General features: G+C 44.5%; 1 protein-coding gene across 1 annotated transcript; it reads right to left on the bottom strand.

Annotated features, from left to right (window-relative positions):
- Window positions 1–1991: 1991 nt before the first annotated feature.
- fcho1 (FCH and mu domain containing endocytic adaptor 1) lies at window positions 1992–15810 on the bottom strand. Its single transcript, XM_037250067.1, has 27 exons — window positions 15672–15810; window positions 12866–12919; window positions 10936–11027; window positions 9734–9808; window positions 9400–9541; window positions 9173–9325; window positions 8912–9016; window positions 8516–8614; window positions 8327–8423; window positions 8082–8199; window positions 7932–7956; window positions 7648–7708; window positions 7008–7189; window positions 6906–6930; window positions 6639–6689; window positions 6472–6523; window positions 6214–6338; window positions 5081–6127; window positions 4894–5003; window positions 4560–4761; window positions 4330–4444; window positions 4107–4262; window positions 3898–4030; window positions 3515–3711; window positions 3179–3243; window positions 2515–2682; window positions 1992–2405 (listed from the first exon to the last, which is right to left on the bottom strand). Exons 2-27 carry the CDS (start codon window positions 12893–12895, stop codon window positions 2377–2379), a joined length of 3654 nt encoding a protein of 1217 aa, XP_037105962.1. The 5' UTR covers window positions 12896–12919; window positions 15672–15810; the 3' UTR covers window positions 1992–2376.
- Window positions 15811–18190: the final 2380 nt, after the last annotated feature.

The raw sequence follows: 18190 nt of genomic DNA, 5'->3' as shown, positions 1-18190 counted from the left end.
TTGGAAAACATGTTGGAACGCGGCCCGAGGACTAGAGCTTGACACCTGTGACCTTTGACCATGATATTTCCCTAATAAAGTGGCCTGTTATTAGGTACACTTGAAAATGGCGGTGAGATTCCCTCGTTAAGCGCACCTGCGTGAAAAGTTTTAGCTCCTGCGGGACGTGAAAGGAGCTAAAACCTTTCACGCAGGTGCGCTTAACGAGGGGAATCTTGGAAAACATGTTGGAACGCGGCCCGAGGACTAGAGCTTGCCACCTGTAACCTTTGACCATGATATTTCCCTAATAAAGTGGCCTGTTATTAGGTACACTTGAAAATGGCGGTGTACCTAATGGAGTGTCCGTGTCATTCCCTCGTTAAGCGCACCTGCGCGAAATGTTTTAGCTCCTGCGGAACGTGAAAGGAGCTAAAACTTTTCACGCAGGTGCACTTAACGAGGGGAATCTTGGAAAACATGTTGGAACGCGGCCCCGAGGACTAGAGCTTGCCACCTGTGACCTTTGACCATGATATTTCCCTAATAAAGTGGCCTGTTATTAGGTACGCTTGAAAATGGCGGTGTGATTCCCTCGTTAAGCGCACCTGCGTGAAATGTTTTAGCTCCTGCGGAACGTGAAAGGAGCTAAAACTTTTCACGCAGGTGCGCTTAACGAGGGTCACTTGGAAAACATATTGGAACGCGGCCCCTCGAGGACTGGAGGTCGACACCCCTGGTTTAAGTGAAAAGTGCCACACCCGCCCTCACCCCCACTTTCTGATTGGCTGTTTGATCTGTGACGTCACTCGGACACTCCATTAGGTACAGCGCCATTTTCAAGTGTACCTAATAACAGGCCACTTTATTAGGGAAATATCATGGTCAAAGGTCACAGGTGTCAAGCTCTAGTCCTCGGGGCCGCGTTCCAACATGTTTTCCAAGCGTCCTGAATGGTCTTAAACGTGAAGCTCAGTGGAGCACTGGTTAGCACGTCCGCCTCACAGTTAAGAGGGTGCGGGCTTGATTGTGTGGAGTTTGCATGTTTGCATGGCTGGCAACCCGCCTGCTGCCCGAACAAGCTGGGTTAGTTAGGCTTCAGCACGCCCCATAACCCCCGTGGGGACAAGCGTTACCTTTGATGGATGGACGGATGGATAGAGTGCACTAGTGTATGGACCTTAAATTAGAGAGCAAATAAACACAAATGGCTTTGCAGCAGATCTAGTTGCATTTGCTTTCATTTTTGGTAACCAAAGGGCAAGTTACTGTGTTTTACCTCAATAGATTTCTCGGTTCATGTAATGGAGGTGTGGGAGGCTGAGTCAATGTGGCATTGAGTGTAAATAGTTGTCATCTCGGCCCCACCCATTACAGACCTGTCGTAGCAAGCCAGAATCTTCAGGAGGCCCGTTTCAGAGCGCCTTAGCAGACGATTACCATTTTACAAAATTATATATTCAGTATATCTTTCTATGTAGAACGTATGCTCAGTGGCCTCATTTCTCTCCTCATTGTATCTGAAGAAAACAAAATGGTTTGGTAACCAATAAGACTTTGCGTGTGATTGATTTAAGTATGAAGAATAGTTCCTAGTTAGATGAACTATTCTTTGTGTTTACTCCTATTCTCCCCTCCATTTTTGTACGGACTTATTTAAGGCTTTTTGAGATGTATTCCTGTCTGTCCTTTGCCTTTGAAAAGCTCATTTCTGGCTGTTCTTTTTAATGTTTTGTAAGACTGTTTTAGATCTTTGGCCGATGATTCTTTTTTTATGGAACTAGATTTGGGTCCTCTTACAAGTATACTGAACCCTTATTTTGTGTATTTTGAAACCACCACTTTATCTAGCCCAAGGACACATGGTGGTTGGTAAACTGCTTAATTCAGTTGTATTTTGTACCTGGTCACAATGTGTAAGAATAATAAACTGGCGTAAACCAAAGATGACTACATGGATTGTTTTTGTTGTTGTTATTAAATATCACAAAGCCTCCTTTTGGAGCAAACAGCAGATATGCAAACATTGCTTCTTTTTTTTTTTTTTTTTTTTTAAGGTAGAGAAGAAGATATAACAATGACCCTGTTCAATCATTTAGGATATGCCAGTCACTTCCTACTCTTAAGTGTTCAATTGCCACTCAGACTATGCTTAAGTTATTACTCAATACATGCTTCCCTGTACACCAAGTGTCGACTTTTAACATTTAGCTTAGTTTGCAGTCCAGTAGTATAAAGGGATGAAACAAGGAAGTACATTTTCTCCAGGAAAAATGAACACACAAGAGACAATAAAGAGACCATAGCAGCAGAAACAGTGTCACAATTAAGTGCTTGTGGTCCTTCAACATTGACCTAGTAGCAAACGTCTCAGAAGCTCCAACGATGTCATTATGTTCACAAGGTGCAGCCTGCCATATACTTTCCTATTGGGCACACAGTGGAGAAGAAAAGTGTCAAATTCATTTGATTCATTATATACCGTCAATTAAAAAAAGACTTTTTTTTATTTTATTTTTTTTCCCAAAGCATCACCTGTGGCGAATCTCTTCTTGATGAGCGACATGCGATAGCGGCTGCCGACCAGCTCCACGTCCATGCCTGACAGAGAGGCCCCGGAGCCCACAAACTGAACGGCCAGGTTGGGCGGGGGGCCGCGAGGGACCTCCAAACACTGCCAGCTGGCACACAGAGTCCCCGAGCCTGTTGGCACACAATCCAGTCAGATCGGCTGCGTGCGTCTGAAGAAAATGGCTTTTGATGGCCGCGGGCCGTATAAAAATACTGCTAGAATTGAAAGCGAGGGAAAGAGTTTCATTTAGTCTCATAGAAAGAAAATGCTTTTACATCATATGGAATCTATAGGCAAGTACAAACCTCTTTGCACGGCTGTCACTTACTCCGAGATTCTTGCTACTATTTCTACAGTATGCAACGATAAAACACTGCTAGGTGAGACTATAACTTCCTATTCCCTTGCTAACCCTAACCCTCCCATTTTAACAGGCCTCTGCAACTTCAAAAAATACAAGGAATAAAGCAGTTTCCAGAGCGACTCGTGCTTTTCAGGAGCGACTTAAGATCTGCTTTGCACGAGGGCACCACAACGACACACAGTTGAAGAGGCAATCATGCCAATGATGCCATGCAGATTGGATATAATGTTAAGCTGTTTAATTTCCTCCCTCTTAGCTCTGACCTTTGCTGTGGTTGGTGGGCGAGAGGTTGGCAAGCTTCCACAGCAGACGTCTTTCCTCGGCGTTCCTGCAGAGGCACAAAAACACTCGCTGACTCTTTGACCTTCTCTCTCTCGTAGTCCAAACGCCATGTTGTCATCTGCTGTTACTATTTTTAGCATCTAGAGCAGCCCTCAAAACAAACATACTGAGTGGCCTGTCCAGCTGAGGGTCAGCATGTCGACAGCTTTTAGTGCCAACTGGGACTCTGCCACTTCCTCATCGCTGCTGCCAAGGATTCATTTCTAATATTTTCATTATTAAATGGACAGGTCATTTTCCAATTCTCATTGGCTCACCAGGAGGCAGGCGGCTGACACTGCAGGTCGGCCGCCGTGTGGTCCAACTGCAGCAGCACCTGGACGGCGGTGAGCTGAGTGGACGGCGCTGTGACGGGACAGCAATGGTAGTCCAGCGACACCCGGGTCACTGTGCCGCTGCGCTGGCACTCCCCCGACAGCAGGAGAGGAGCCCGGGCTGGATCCTGAGATGACACCTGCACGTACATCAACAACTTGCTAGCCTGGCTATGAAACATGAGCGGGACAAAATAATAGCAACACAAAGTCAATCCTTGAGTAGTCAGCGATACCGCGTGCCCATACCACACATCCGACACATGAAACTTTCCCCAAAAAACAATGACATAAATATTGATCTTACTAATAAATATTGATCTTACCTGATACTTGAGCAGTCCGACATTGTAGTAAGAGGCCTGGGGGTTGAGTTCAGCCTCCCGCTGCAAGTACACCTGCAGGGCCTGCATGTTGAACCAGAAGTCTCGGGCCTCCGGGTCACTCTGAGACGGATCACTGTGGGCACATTCTGCGCTGCTAGCGGCTCATTCCGGAAATTACAGCAAGGAAAAAGAAAGAAATAAGTAAAAACCTGAAGAGAAGCTTCTGATTAGGTAAGAAGTGGTCTATTTTGGAAATGTTGACCAGTCGGAAGCTGAGCACAGGGACGTTGGGCTTTGCTGTGAAAATGCGGCTGATGCCTGCTGGGAAGGACATGGTCAAATCGCCTGTGATCTTCACCAGACACCTAGAGGAACGACAAGATGGTTGTCATTTGACAGCGGAGAACCGGCGCCGTTCAACATCGAGCTCACTGATTGTGTTGTCCGCCCTTGAAGTAAGCGTTGATGTACTCGGTGATGGCGGCGGCCACGGGCCAAGCCTCCTGGGTGCTGAGGGAAAGGGGACTGGGGCCTCGGGACAGGTGCACTGGAAACGACCACATCAAGTTGCAAAAAAGTTTGGGCCTTTTACTCATTCCAATCCTCTCATAAGGTGAAGACTACGTCACGGAATACATTTCTCTGCTCTGAATCTGGCTTACATTTTCTGGACGGCTGGTCCTGGAGCGGGTAAGGCAAAGGTGAGGCTTGCCGCACCCGGGCAGGGCTGGGGGCTCGGTTCTGTCCTCCCCATTCAACGTCCCTACATTGAGGTCCCCACTCGCTGGGACTGGAGGAAGACGAGGAGGTGAGGGAGGCGCTGGGCTCCGGCAAAGGCGAGGAGCACAACGACCGGGACTGAGACTGAGGACAAGGAAGGCAAGGCGTTAGTGGGTGCCAATCATTAAAAGGAAAGGATGATCATTTTTCAGAAAAAAAACGCTCCAAACACACAAGTGGCAAAATACTAAATGTATTTGACTGTATCTTACTTACTCTGTCATTGCCGCTGAGTAGATTGGCGCTCTTCTTGCTGGGCTTGTTGGCCCTGGAAAGAGCAGCCGTGACCACGTCAAACGATTGATGTCTAAAGTGGTGTTTGGTACCTTGGAAAGACGCACAATCAAATTTCAATTGATGTTTACATCCGACCTGATAGACTAGGTTGAGGAAATCCATATACCCTTGTGAGAGATGACACTGCAAGGCTGGGGCGTGTTGATGTCCAGACAGTCTTGGTCTTTGTCCGTGGAGAAACAAAGATCCTCCTGCGGGCCAGAATGTCTCGTGAGCGGAGGAGCGTTCCGGCGAGGTTCGCTCTCTGACGAGCGATGTTTTCTCCTCTCGCCGCCGACACAATCTCCTTTCCCTAGTCCCGCCGCGTCGTTTGCTCTGGAATTGCTCGGCTGTCCCTCGCTAAACGGGTTATGGAGAGAATTCCAATGGGCAAGTTCCTTCTTTGGCTGCTGCGATGGAGCAAAAGATTCCGGGTTGTTATCAAATGTCAGCTTATTGCTGGTGCTACGTGGGATTATTCCTCCTGCTGCAGCCAGTGACGACTGGTGGGTGGGGCTTCCGATCATGGTGATGGCAAACGGGTCATCGGAAGAAACCGGCGGCGGTAGGCTTCGGTCTCGTTTTCGCTCTCTGTTTTTACGATTAGATGAGGTGGAGGAAGAAGGGGGCGGGAGCGGCTTGGTGTCAGCGCTAGCGATGGAGAAGGGGTCCCCTCGCGCCTCCGTTCCTCGTCCGTCCTGGGTCGGGCGCGGAGGATGGCGCAGCCAGGCGTCGGCCAGGTTGAAGGTCTCCTGTGTGACGTTCCTGTCAAAAGCGGCAAAGAAGGGATCTTCGGGGTGATGTCTGCAGTTCCACGCCGCTGACTCCATCTCCATTGAGGGGAAGGACTGCTGGAAAGCAGGGAAGAAGCGCCCGGCTGAGGAGGAGTCCACGTCTGAGGGGCGTCTCGAGGAACGGGAAGAACCGACAGCGGTCACGGGGTCATCCTGCCCATGAGGACTTTGAGCAGGGGAGGGCTCACAGAAGGCTGAGAGGAAAGGGTCAGCAGCAGGTCGCCCTCGTATTTGTGTCTGTTCTTTGCTTTGTGAAACGGGAGGCCACGCCGCCCAGCCCGCCGGCTCAGGGGAGGGGTCGAGCGGCTGAAGGGAGGGTGAGTCCAAACCCGAGTCCTCAATGTTCTCTGGTGAGGAAGAGTCTGATGAAAAGGCAGCATCTGGTGCAAAAAAAGCCAGCAGTTAATGTGCCGCACGCACGATGGGCAGAGTCTCCAAAGTCAACGACCAAATGTCTTTATCTCACATTCAGAGGCACCAAAGGAACTTTGTTGTTGGAGCTGTCCCCGACCACTAAAGCTTTTGAATTTCAAGGCTGTTTCGAGAGGCGGCCCAAACAGACTGTCGGTACCGGATGCTGTAGAACTCAATCTGTTAAAGAGGGAGGGGAAAAAAAAAAGGTTAGCATTTTGAAGTGCCCCCCCCCCCCCCATCTTTACAATAACACAGGTGATTTCATGTGAGTCACATTTGCAACAGATAAGAAGAGCAGAGCTCATCTCACCTGCTGTGATCTGGACTGGAAGTTGACCTGCGCAGGCCCTCCTGCTCACCATCTATGATGACAAAACACAATGTGAGAAATCGACAATAAGCAGCGTTCCACACAAACAAATAAAGCAAAGGCTAGCAACAAACTACATCACAGATAAGCAAATAAAAGAAAAAAACCTCGAGAAGAGGTGCCCTCGTCATCGGTACGTCCGCCTGTGCTCGAGTTTCCTGTCAAGACAAACAGTCAGAATAATTCAAGTTTGCAGCATTGTGTGATCTAACTGCTGACACTTCATTGAAATGTTTTTTTTTAATTCATTTAATTTGTTTTCTGAAGGTTAGAAATACCCTATATAAATATTCACTTTTTCCTCAGGGTTTATTTATGAGACAGTCCAAAAGCATTTATAAAAAAAAAACACAAAAAAAAAAAAAAAAACTTACTGGAAAGATGCCTTTTGACTTTTACCTGAAAGAAAAAGAGAAAGCTATTTTAGTATTTTGCATCATTTATTTTTTTTTAATGAAAAAAAAATATATATATACCCCTCTGTTGGGTGGCAAGGTAAGAGTTCCCACAGTAGCTTTCAGCTCCTTCTCACGGGCGGCTGCACTGCTGCGGGAGCTGTTGGCCACCGGTCTGATCTGGATCTGGAACTTCTTGGGCTCGTCATCATCAAAGTCGGAGTCGCTGGAATAGAAGTTGTTGTCCTTCTCTTTAGAGCAGCGTGACAAGAAGAGTCAAGGAAAATGAAAAGAAAGAATAGCATCCACAGAATGAGCAAGAAAAAGAACTAGGAGGATGGGTTTATATTGCCCAAGTTCCTGGACTGGAACCGAGGCCTTGGTGAGAAGAGAAAAAATAAATTGGATTCTCTGCGAGTTGAATGAAATCAGAGCAGATGCAGAAATACAGAAAGAGGTGCAAAAGCGTAACTGAGGCAATTGCACATCTGAGCATGGGTAGGAGATTATTTTTGCAAAATACCAACCGCTTCCTGTCTCTATTTTCACCCCAGGCTGTCGAATGAGAAAAGCAGTTGTTATCTTGAGGCTGTCAGGACCAGGGAGCGAGCGTTAGCGACCATAAACGGAAAGAGACGCCCGTGCCATGACTCCGTTTTTGTACACTCGTAAAAGTTCAACATCCCAGCGTGTCCAAATGATTGGAGCAGAAAAAGGATATCATTCTGAGTGCTGTCAGCTCGGATGACGAATCCTTCATCGTCTACATCAAAGGGTGAATTCTGGAAGAAGACAAAAAATAAACAATCCAAGAAACCCAAGCACAGCAGCCTGACAAAAATATAATGCAGCAATTAATTCTTCATAAATATTGGTGATGATTTTAATCGACAGTTTCATCATATTGCATTTTTATTTGACTTTTACAACACCCTAATTTAGTAAACATTCCATGCAACTGTAGTATAGCTGCTGTGGTGACTGTGAATAAAATGGAATACTGACCGGTATCTCAGTCACAGCAGAATCCCTGCAAAACAAATCCATTTGCTTTCATTGTTCAATAACACAAATTAAAGCCAGCAGCAAAGACTAGAGCCAATCAGATAAGGAGAAGAAAAAAAAAAAAAACAGGACAAGGACGATTATGCTTACGTGGAGTCCGGCTCCTTGTCCCGCTTGCCCAGTCCGGGGATCCGGAAGGCTTTGGCCCGACTCTTCTTTCCGCCCTCGGGTGCTATGGCTGTCATGTACTCCTCAAAACTGACTACAGCTGCAGCACACACATATAAACACTTTTTTTTTTTTTTTTGTATTCCCATACTCAGTCAATACATAGTGCTTAAATACTTCTTGCATGTTAATTTTACTTTGCGAGAAATATTTTGTGACTTAATTACCGGGCCTTTCCTTGCCAGTGCCCTTCAGCTCTGCAAATTTCTGGATGAGGGTATTGATGCCAATATTTTCTACATTTTGCTTGAATTCCTCATGGACCTGCAGCAAAGCAGACGATGATGATTATCTCCAGACATTTAACAAATCGTGTGTGACATGAGGTCTGAGATGTTGCAAAGCGTCCAACATACCTGGCCAACTTGTACATGAGTGTCTTCTATGGAGTGGGAATAAGCTTTAATCAAATGTTTCATCTGTTGCAAATGGGCTTCCTCAATTTCCTGAAACCTCTACAGAAACACAATAGACACTCAGACTTTTTTTTTCATTATTATTCAGGGTGCACTGAGATCTTATTTTGAAAAATCTTCTCATTTTCACCATTGTGTTACCAATGGAAGAGATTTTTTTTTTTCTTTAGGGGGGGGGGGGGGACATAGTGTTGATTAATGTTCTGAAGTTACAGAATATATGAACCGGGAGTTTAAGAATAGTGTTGAGACTGAGAGCACAAATAATTTTTTTTTTTTTTTTTCCACACACCTCCCCCAAAAAACGGGCAAAGGGGTCTCGGAATTAGAGCTGACCTGAGCAGACTCGTTCATCTTTTGTTCAAACTCTCCTCCCACTCGATTGTGCTTTTCAATACACAGTGCAAATGATTCTGCTGCTTTCTTAGACTTCAGATCCGCCTTTTGAGAGAGAGAGCGAGAGAGAGCGAGAGAGAGAGAGGACAATAAAACTTTATTTCAACATTGTTTTCTCAAAAAGCCCAATATCAATTGAAAAAAAGAAAAGAATTGATTTTAACATAGCTTAAAGTCCTTTAAAAAGAAGTAGGAACTAACTTTTTCCTGTTCCTTCTGTGGTGCTCCCTCCTTCCTGAGCCTCTCCAGCTCCAAACATTTGGCATGGTAACCCTCTTTGGACTTCTGAAGGTGGCCACTCTGAACTTGCAGTGCCTGCACCGCCTCGACAGTCCCCACCATGTCTTCCTTTGTCTGAAAAAACATGCACAATATCATTACGTGACAAGACTTGGAAGTTGGGTCTTCCCATTGATATATATATATACCTTGCGGTGAATTTTGACCTGCTCATCACCGTACTTATTGATGTCCCGAATGAGATCGTTCATCTTTCTCATGAGCTCAAGATGGCAGAGAGCCAGTTTGTCAGAAGACACCCTGAACACATCCCACATTGGTGCAAACGTCCTGGGCAAAAAAAATAAACAGCACAAATGACAATATGGTGTAAGTACTTGGATTATTTAATCAGTACAGAAGGGACAAATGTGAACATTTGGTTCTCATCCATATCTTATACGCAGCCATGGCGCTATTTATTATCAAGGATATTCTAAAGCGCCCTTCCAATGGTACACAATTGATTTTATTTTCACTCACCCTTGCGGGCTTCCGTTGCTGGCCATCTTAGCCAGTTTGCCCATGGATTTGGAGTAAGTCTCCTCGATGGCAGCTCTGGGGGGGGGGAACAAAACAAACATCAGCAGAATATCACACGGTGACTGGCTCTTATTTAAAGGTAGTCATGGAAACCTCAACCCTGCAGTACCTTTCAGCCCTATACCCGTGTGCGTGCGTGTGTGTGTGTACGCTGCAGCGCAAAACTGCAGCGGGAAGAGACTTGGTGCATAATCTTTAGTTTCGATTCCTGTCACTTCATGATAATGTCCAAAAGCAGTTGCACGCAATACCGTTATCAAGGCCACATATTTTGAATGCAGATTTGACAGAACAGAAAGTCAATGCTAGGTCAATGTATTATATGGCATGCTGAAATGATTCATGGATGAATTGAGAAAGGCTGCACATTAAACTTTCAAAAGAAATCTGTAGAGCCTAAGGGCAAAGAATGCAGCAATATTGATCCAAATATCTAAAAGGGGGGAAAACACAACAACTTGCTTCTGAGTTGAAGACAAACACACATATGGCAGCGTTCATCAAAGATGCCCTTTTTTTTAAACATATGGTTCAGTCTTGTGCCGTCTCTCTGAATTCACAATGCGATTGTAATCAATAACATGAATTTAAAAAGGCATGTTTATTATGTAGCTAGCACAAAACAGAGGAACATGCTTCATGGATGACACTGCTTCTAACCACAGATTATTAATGGTCCACATCAGACTTGAACGGCTTTCTTATTGACGGACTGTAACAACAATATAAAATTGGTCCAGTAGGTTTTCTTTTTTTCGGAACTATGTTGTCTTATTAGAAACGACTTTGGGGAATGCAGAGGCAGATGAAGACGGATGTACTTTATCAGCACTACGGACGCGATACTGCACTTTTCGTTGGCAGCTGATTTGTTGTCCGTCTCAGCAGATAAGGAATCACAATCTTTTATCACTCCCGGTCATTACAGGTCTCAATTCAATCACAGCTAATTGGAGTAGATCCAATATAATCAAACATACATTGGAATGAAATGTTCACTGAAATAGCTTCTGTGCAGTCCAACTAGTTGAAACACAGCGTTCCGATGAATGTTTCCTCGAATATGACATCGCAGTTGCCGAGACCATTTTGGGGTGGACATTTCTCCCTCACAGATTTTCACAAATAGGCCCAAACTTTACCTCTCGCGAACAAACTCGGCGAGTTCCTTGGTTGCCAGCTGGCCGTGCTTCATGTTGTGGTAAAGCACGTCAAAGCCGCCGTTCTTCTCCCCCTGCCCAGGCACAAACAACACAAAAAAAAGCCCGCGAGCAAACGGCGCATCAACAAATCACATGTTTTATACTGTGGTCAAAATTTGAAATTGCTTAAGACACACTGTTCATTTGATTTTACAAAACAATCTGCCTTGTATCGCAAGCTGCCTTTTCAAAGAGCTAATTGTGCACATAGGACACACAGGTTCTCAAGTTTGATCGGAGAAGAACAGAGCAATTCTCAGGTAGCGGGGGAATGCCTGGAATGGCAAGGAAGGATTGACCGACCACACGCACACACGCTACACAGAGACATGCAGACTGGCGTATTTGGCAGTGAGCACTTCTGTGTGGAAGCCGCCAGTAAGAAGCAGCTTTGTCACTTTTGATGACTACTTGTCAGCTCATGCATGAAAGAAAGAAAAAAAAAAAAGTCCTTCTAACCAATCAATTATGCTTTTGGGAGCTTAAGATCAGGGGATGCTTTGAGAATAATTGTCAATTTCTGTCTATGTAAAGCCCTTTGAGACTGCTTGTGACTTAGGGCTATACAAATAAACTTGACTTGACTTGAATGTTATTAAAATTGTGACTTCCACAACTGGTTTGTTTTGGGTGCTTTCACAGTTAAGTTAGAGGGAATTTTCCCAATTCTCCAAACTACAAAGCACAAAACGGTTCCTCTTGTTGTTGTTTTAATGGCTAAGATCCAATCTAATATTGACTGTCTGAAAGGGGTTGGAGTGACTGCTGATTACTCCCTGAAGAATTTGTCCTGTGTAAGCAGCTGGCAGGCTTCTGCTCTTGCAACCTGATGCCCTCGCAACAGATGAGCTGCCACTCAAAGCCAGCAACGCACGCACGCACGCACTCAGTCCACCGTACCTGTTCAATCAGTATTAACAATCGTAAATGTAAACACTTGCGCTTTGAAAAGGCAAATGGACGCAAATATTAACTCAAGGCGTTTGCTATTGACAGAAATGACGGCAGGCTCAAAATTTGTCTGTCTTTCACTTCACGAGTAGGCAACTTCAGCTTTGCCATTTTCATTTCATTTTCAAATAACCTACGTGGAGTATTTTTTTGGATGTGTACCAATTGTAATGTCCTGTGTACATTTTTTTTAATGGACATTTGATGTGTTGATCAGAAGTTAGCAATTAATCCGCTGAGCTTTTTTTCTCAAGACTGCTTGGCGACATCAATGAACACAGATGGTAAATCCTCGGGGGTTGATTTAGCCTCATATTTAATATTTGTGAGGCAGACCAAAGAGCTAAAAAAAGAAAATCCTTACAATAGTTAGATCAATGTTCGAGCATCTGCAAAAAAAAATGCAATGAGTCTAATGACAATTCTTCATGTGTGAATTACACAAACTCGTTGTTCAACTTTTATTCATGAATGAAGTTGAGCATTTTGGTTCCGCACGAGGGAATCCATTACCATCATAATGAAGAGACTGAAGGGAGAAAAGAAAGTATGGAGACAGAGGGGGAGGTGGATGTGAAAAATGTGTAAAATCTCAACAGGGCAACTTTTCTCATAAAGGCTTTTCTGCTAAGTAACGCTGAAAATAGGATCTGAGCAAATTCAAGACAGGCTAGGCTGAGATAGAACAACATGAGAAATGGGCAAAAAAATAATCAATTGATGATGCATATTTTGATCAATATAACATTCTGGTGGTTCGGTATTGCCATTCTGTTTTAAACTTGTTTTATTGTTGAGCTACGTATATAAAAAAAAATGGGCATCATTGAGATGTGCTAAATGTAGTCATTCAAAAAACACATTCAATTCATTATTATTTGTTGAATTTCATCAATTTTGCAGCTATTGAGACACTCACCCAGAAGTTGTTCTGGAAGAAAGCCATCATCACTCAACAGACAGTCACCATGCTCTGTAATACAAGAGGAAAGCAAGTACCTTCGTTAGAACTTTGCTTCATGTTTTGTCGGTTCATCTCGTCTTAATTGTCTTCTTTCAGCTCTAGGAGGATTCTGCAATGAATGTTTTGGAATCATAGACTGTGGTAGTGGGCTATGTTCCCCCCCCCCACTGTGAACTGCAAGCTTGACTGTGTTGTAAAGGCTGTGAAGGTTTAGGATAGCAATGTCTTCATGAAAACACGGGAGACACATTTGGTGGAGGAGGGATGATCCTAGGGAATTAAGAAAAGACTTCAGAAGAAAATCCCAGAAGATGGGATGAGCCAAGGAAAAAGGCTGAGAGAGGAGGAGGAGGCATGGTGGAAGTGGAAGACCCACCAAGGAGAGGATGAATTTGTGCGTGGGTCCATCTACTTCACGTACTTGCGTGGTTCAAACTTCAGTCATCAACTGGTCGGAATTGAAAAACAAAACCCTTCCACCTGCTTCCATAGGCCATGTAGACGAACAACTCTAAATCTTAAAACACAGTTCGAAAACAGGGGGATGGTGCAGTGGATGATAAAAACAAGTGGAGACATTCCAAAGTGTAATCTGTTCACAGAGTGCAGCCAAACTTGGACTGTCTAACACTACACAGATTGCTAGCAGTAAAAAAAAAACAACCTTCAAGTAAAATCAGTCAGATAAGGACAGACAAAACTAAAACGCATAGCCTTGAATGCAACCATTTTCAAGATGGAGAGTAGAAAAACATGAAACAAACGTCACTTCTAAGGAAGCATTTTTGGAAAAAGCCTTTTATGTATTTTCCAGTTGACAAACTCGCATTGGTAGTTTCTGTGAGCTTGTAACACAACACTGTAGTAATTGCACTTAAGTGGGAACCTTCACTCCACATGAAGTCACGCGTCCCTCAATTTGGCAAAGCATGGCATATTGTGTCAGGCCTCATTGCTCAGTCAGCTGCAATCTCCTCACATGAAAACAAATGGCAGCTTGTGTTGCACGTGTGTCAAACCTCACACCTTCAAAGAAGCTGCTAGCCGCTGCGTTGGCAGACGGAGCTTTTTATCTTAGCGGGAATTGTGCATTGTGCATCCAGGACGTCCAGTGGGGTCAAAAGCCCAAATGGGTGTGAGCAAGCAACTCTCATTTTTTTTTATTTGTTTGGTAGTAATTCATTTGTCTGTGCATTGTCATTTTAAAATAATGTCCATTTTGGAACAAAGGTATGGAAATAAAATACATTAGTCACATTAAATGGATAAAAGACTTTTCTTTTACTGACTACGAGAGGATTATGGGAAAAAAAATCAGTGAGTGATCAACATAGGCCAGGCAGTCTGGCCATTGTCCTTGCGTGAATGTAGTTTTGTCTACACAGCACTACTGCGCCATGTGCCAGGCAGGCATCGCTTGCAACAGCAGCTCAGCGAAAGCACAACTGTGCCGCAGACAACAAGCAAGCCTCGTCACAAGCGTGTATACACTAGTAGCCATTGACTGTAGTATTGAATGACTCACGTTAGATTGTATTGTGGTTTGTGAGTGTGTTGTTATTTTCTGAATTGCTTTATTCGTTTTGCATTTTCTCCCCCCAGAAAATACAAATTGATCATCATACAGAGTGAGGCAATTCATGAACTAGTAACCTAGAAAGAGAGCCAGAACCAGAGAGCCCCAGGATACCATCTGTGGCGGAGAGGCACCTTGGCTGGACACATTCACAGCCTCAAGCGTGCGTATCAGGGGCTGAAAACTGTATTTCTGTGAACCACAATTTTCTTTTCAATAAAACATTTGACTCATTATTCTTTTTTTTTGGAGTTCAATTTTTGCAGAATATGTTCACACAACTAAAGCATTCAAGTAGTTTCACAGAAAATTTTCCAGAAAGACAAAGATCACAGAAAGTATCCTTAAATTCATTGGGTAAGGTCAATCAACTTCGCATGACTGTAAGCATGTGCACATTCTTGCTCTTAAGAACTATTCAGCAAGCGTCAATAGGCCAGTCCACTAAATTGAGAAGACCTTTCGAAGGTCCTGCGTGCGCCTCTACCTGTACTAAAAGAATAAATGAATGATAAGTGAATAAAATGAAGACCTGGGTCTTCTATTCTGAAATAATATGCAATGTAATGCAACTGAGTGAAAATTGGATGTCAACCGCATCAATGAATTGTGATCACCAGATGGACCAAAAAACCTTTTTGGGCCCATGAAGCCAGCTCAGAAACCCAATATTGACTCTCTAACCATGTGAGTAGCATTTGCAAGTAGCAATTTGTTCAAGAATGACAGAAAGCTTGAATGTAAAACTATTTGTCCGATGGCAGAATCACAAGACATAACCGAAGACAAATTGGAGCTCATTTAGTAACGCTGCCACGAGTGCATGAAAATTAAGGATCAACTGTGTACATTTGGAAATTTCCATAGCAGCACTGAAACCGTCAGTACAATTCACATTTGAATATTGACTTCAACTTTGCATTAATTTTATCTCTACACTTTGAATACTTGTGCACCTCAATACAGAAAACATGTTTCTCGACTACGGCACACATAAACTAAAGTTTAAACTGTGTTTGCACATCCGTTGTGTCCACGATCATGTTTGAGTGCTCAGGTGAAGTGCACCTTTGCTGCGTTAGCAAACAACCGTGTCAACTGCAAGGAGCGCTGTCACAGCCATACGTGAGCAAACCGGGCAACACCTTCACAAATCAAATGTGTTAATCAACGATCATTTATTACCTGTGTAGACGACTCCGTTGATATCGCATTGTGCTCCCGCAATGTTCCATCCAACAGTCTGGTAGGTGACATCAGCCGTAGTAGATAGAAATGAGCGGCGGGCACCCGTGTTCACACCGTGCACAACGACGATTGGCTAACTGCCCCGTCACTCATAGAGACCCGTGTCGGCGTAGCAACGGGTAACAGGGCGTGGTCAAGAGTGAATACGAGTATCTGATTGGTTCATTTCACAGCCTTCGCTATTTTATATCGGTTTATTTTGCTGTAAATTGTCAAGAATGTTGCCAATGTACAACATAATCTGTTGATGTCATAAATTTTAGTTTCATGCTACTCTACATCTTGTTATAGCAGCAACTTTGGCGTGTAGGCGATATTAATAGGGCGCCCCCTAGCTGGCTAAAGACAGCAACTACATCAACATCACATCTGAGCCCCTTCACTAGTGTTTCCCAACCTTTATTGAGCCAAGGCGCCCATTTTATCTCGCGGTACACCACCAATGTCACAAAAAGTAGTGCCTGGTTTCATATTTGACCAAAGCAGTACAGAAAAGAAGAGACAGAAAGATTCGCTCCAAGGAAAGTGCATTGTACATTGCGCACAACACAGTGGGGCAAGCTCATTGTCCAAGAGTGCTTGATTAAGTGCACTTTTCACGAGGATGGGGATTTGTTTTTTGTATTTGTCTTGAAACAACTCGTGAACCAGCTACCCTTCGACTGTTTTGGGCTCTTTTCTTTGTCTCCGGCCTCGTGCCTAAATTGTAGGGGACTCGCGCGGCTTGTTTGGCACAATCGCTCTTGTCCCTCATTGTCCTTTCCATCCTCCATCCCACGGGGGCGCACAAACTCGCTGTCTTTTTTCTCCTCTGTTCTTCTGCGGTCATTATCTGTTGATTGGTTGCATTGTCCATCACTGGTTTGGATCTCCTCCATGCTCATGGCGTCAGTTCTGATGGAGTCAAAGGAGCTGGACCCCAATTGAGACCAGGTTTTCGGTCTCTCCAAGTCCTTTTTTGCCTTTGTCAATGCAATCTGCTCCTTAAACATCTGGCGGATATTGGAAGACCTGCGTTGTTGAAGCTTAAAATCCAACTCTCTTTGCCGTTGTTTCATCTGTTGTTGGAAATAGTGGTCTTTGGACCAGTTCTTAAACGACTGTGTGTAGGCAGTTGTGAGCAAGCCATGTGTCTTGCTCATTGGAGTCGCTCCGATTTCTTTAAAGTCAAACGTTGTCTCCTCCCGAGGTCCAAGTGCTGCTGCTGCTGCGGTTTCCTCCTCGTCCTGCTCTTGAGGTTCAGCAGTCGGTTCCTCCTCGTCCTGCTCTTGAGGTTCAGCAGTCGGTTCCTCCTCGTCCTGCTCTTGAGGTTCAGCAGTCGGTTCCTCCTCGTCCTGCTCTTGAGGTTCAGCAGTCGGTTCCTCCTCCTCCTCCTCTCCCTCTTCCCAGGTTGCATCACTGCAGGTTCCTTCCTCGGGTTCTGCAGTTTCATCCTCCTCTGGAGGAACAGAAGTCGTGTTGTCCTCCGTATGTCCTGCATCCAAGTCAAGCTCATCGGTTGTGTTGGTTAGATCTTGCTCCATAAGTCCTGCATAAAAATCAAGCTCATCGGTGGCGTTGCTTGTAATTTCCTCCGTTTGTCCTGCATCCAAGTCAAGCTCATCGGTTGTGTTGCTTGTCATTTCCTCCGTTTGTCCTGCATCCAAGTCAAGCTCATCGGTTGTGTTGCTTGTAACTTGCTCCATTTGTCCTGCATCCAACTCAAAAGTGAACGGATGAATCTCGTTTGGGAGATGTGCGCAGTGCATGAGCCATAAAAAGTGAACGTAATCAATAATAACGTCCTCTATTTATCATGAGCGTTAGATGACGTCATAAAAAGGAAAGCGCGTCCGCCACCGCGCGCCTTGAAATTCGACAAACAGGGAGGTTGACGAGGGTGCAGCACGAGTATTGTTATTATTAGCAGAGTGCATTGTAGTATCTGAGTTGAATGTACTTTTTTGTTGAACAATAATTCTTCAGAAAGTGACCACAAGAGGGCGTAATTGTCTCATTTTCCCCCTTGCTTGCTACTCATTTGAGGAATAAAATCAGTGTTTTGTTTTTTCCCCTGGAGCTCTGACATTTGGGTTCTTGGTCACCTCTCTGACTAAGGTCCTTCTCCTCCGTTAGCTCAGTTTAGATGGGTGGCCACCTCTAGGAAGACTCCTGCTGGTTCAAAAACTCCGATTTACAGATGGAGGCCACTGTGCTCATGGAACCTTCAAATCAGCAGCTTTTTTTTTCTTTCTTTTTTTCAATTGGTCAGATTTTGTGCCTTGAGACAATCCGGTCTTCAACCCTCATGCTCTGACATGCACTGTCACCTGTGCTGTGGGACCTTGCATAGATATCAGTAAGCCTTTCCAAATCATGTCCAATCATCTAAATTTACCACAGTTGGACTCCAGTTAAGCTTAAAGATGATCAGTGGAAACATGATGCATGGGAGCTCAGTTGACCTTTGCGGCAAA

The sequence above is a fragment of the Syngnathus acus genome, chromosome 4, assembly GCF_901709675.1.
Source record: "Syngnathus acus chromosome 4, fSynAcu1.2, whole genome shotgun sequence".
NCBI classification, from domain to species: domain Eukaryota; kingdom Metazoa; phylum Chordata; class Actinopteri; order Syngnathiformes; family Syngnathidae; genus Syngnathus; species Syngnathus acus.
Note: the sequence above shows the minus strand (reverse complement) of the source record. Positions and strands in the feature narration are given on the sequence as shown.

Excerpts from the sequence above, each read along its gene's own strand:
- fcho1 (XM_037250067.1), bottom strand. The coding sequence starts at position 12,895 with ATGATGGCTTTCTTCCAGAACAACTTCTGG. Across the intron at positions 6,690-6,905 it reads AGTCAAAAGGCATCTTTCCA|GAAACTCGAGCACAGGCGGA; the intron begins GTAAGTTTTTTT and ends TTGTCTTGACAG. Across the intron at positions 4,762-4,893 it reads TACTCAGCGGCAATGACAGA|TCTCAGTCCCGGTCGTTGTG; the intron begins GTAAGTAAGATA and ends CCTTGTCCTCAG.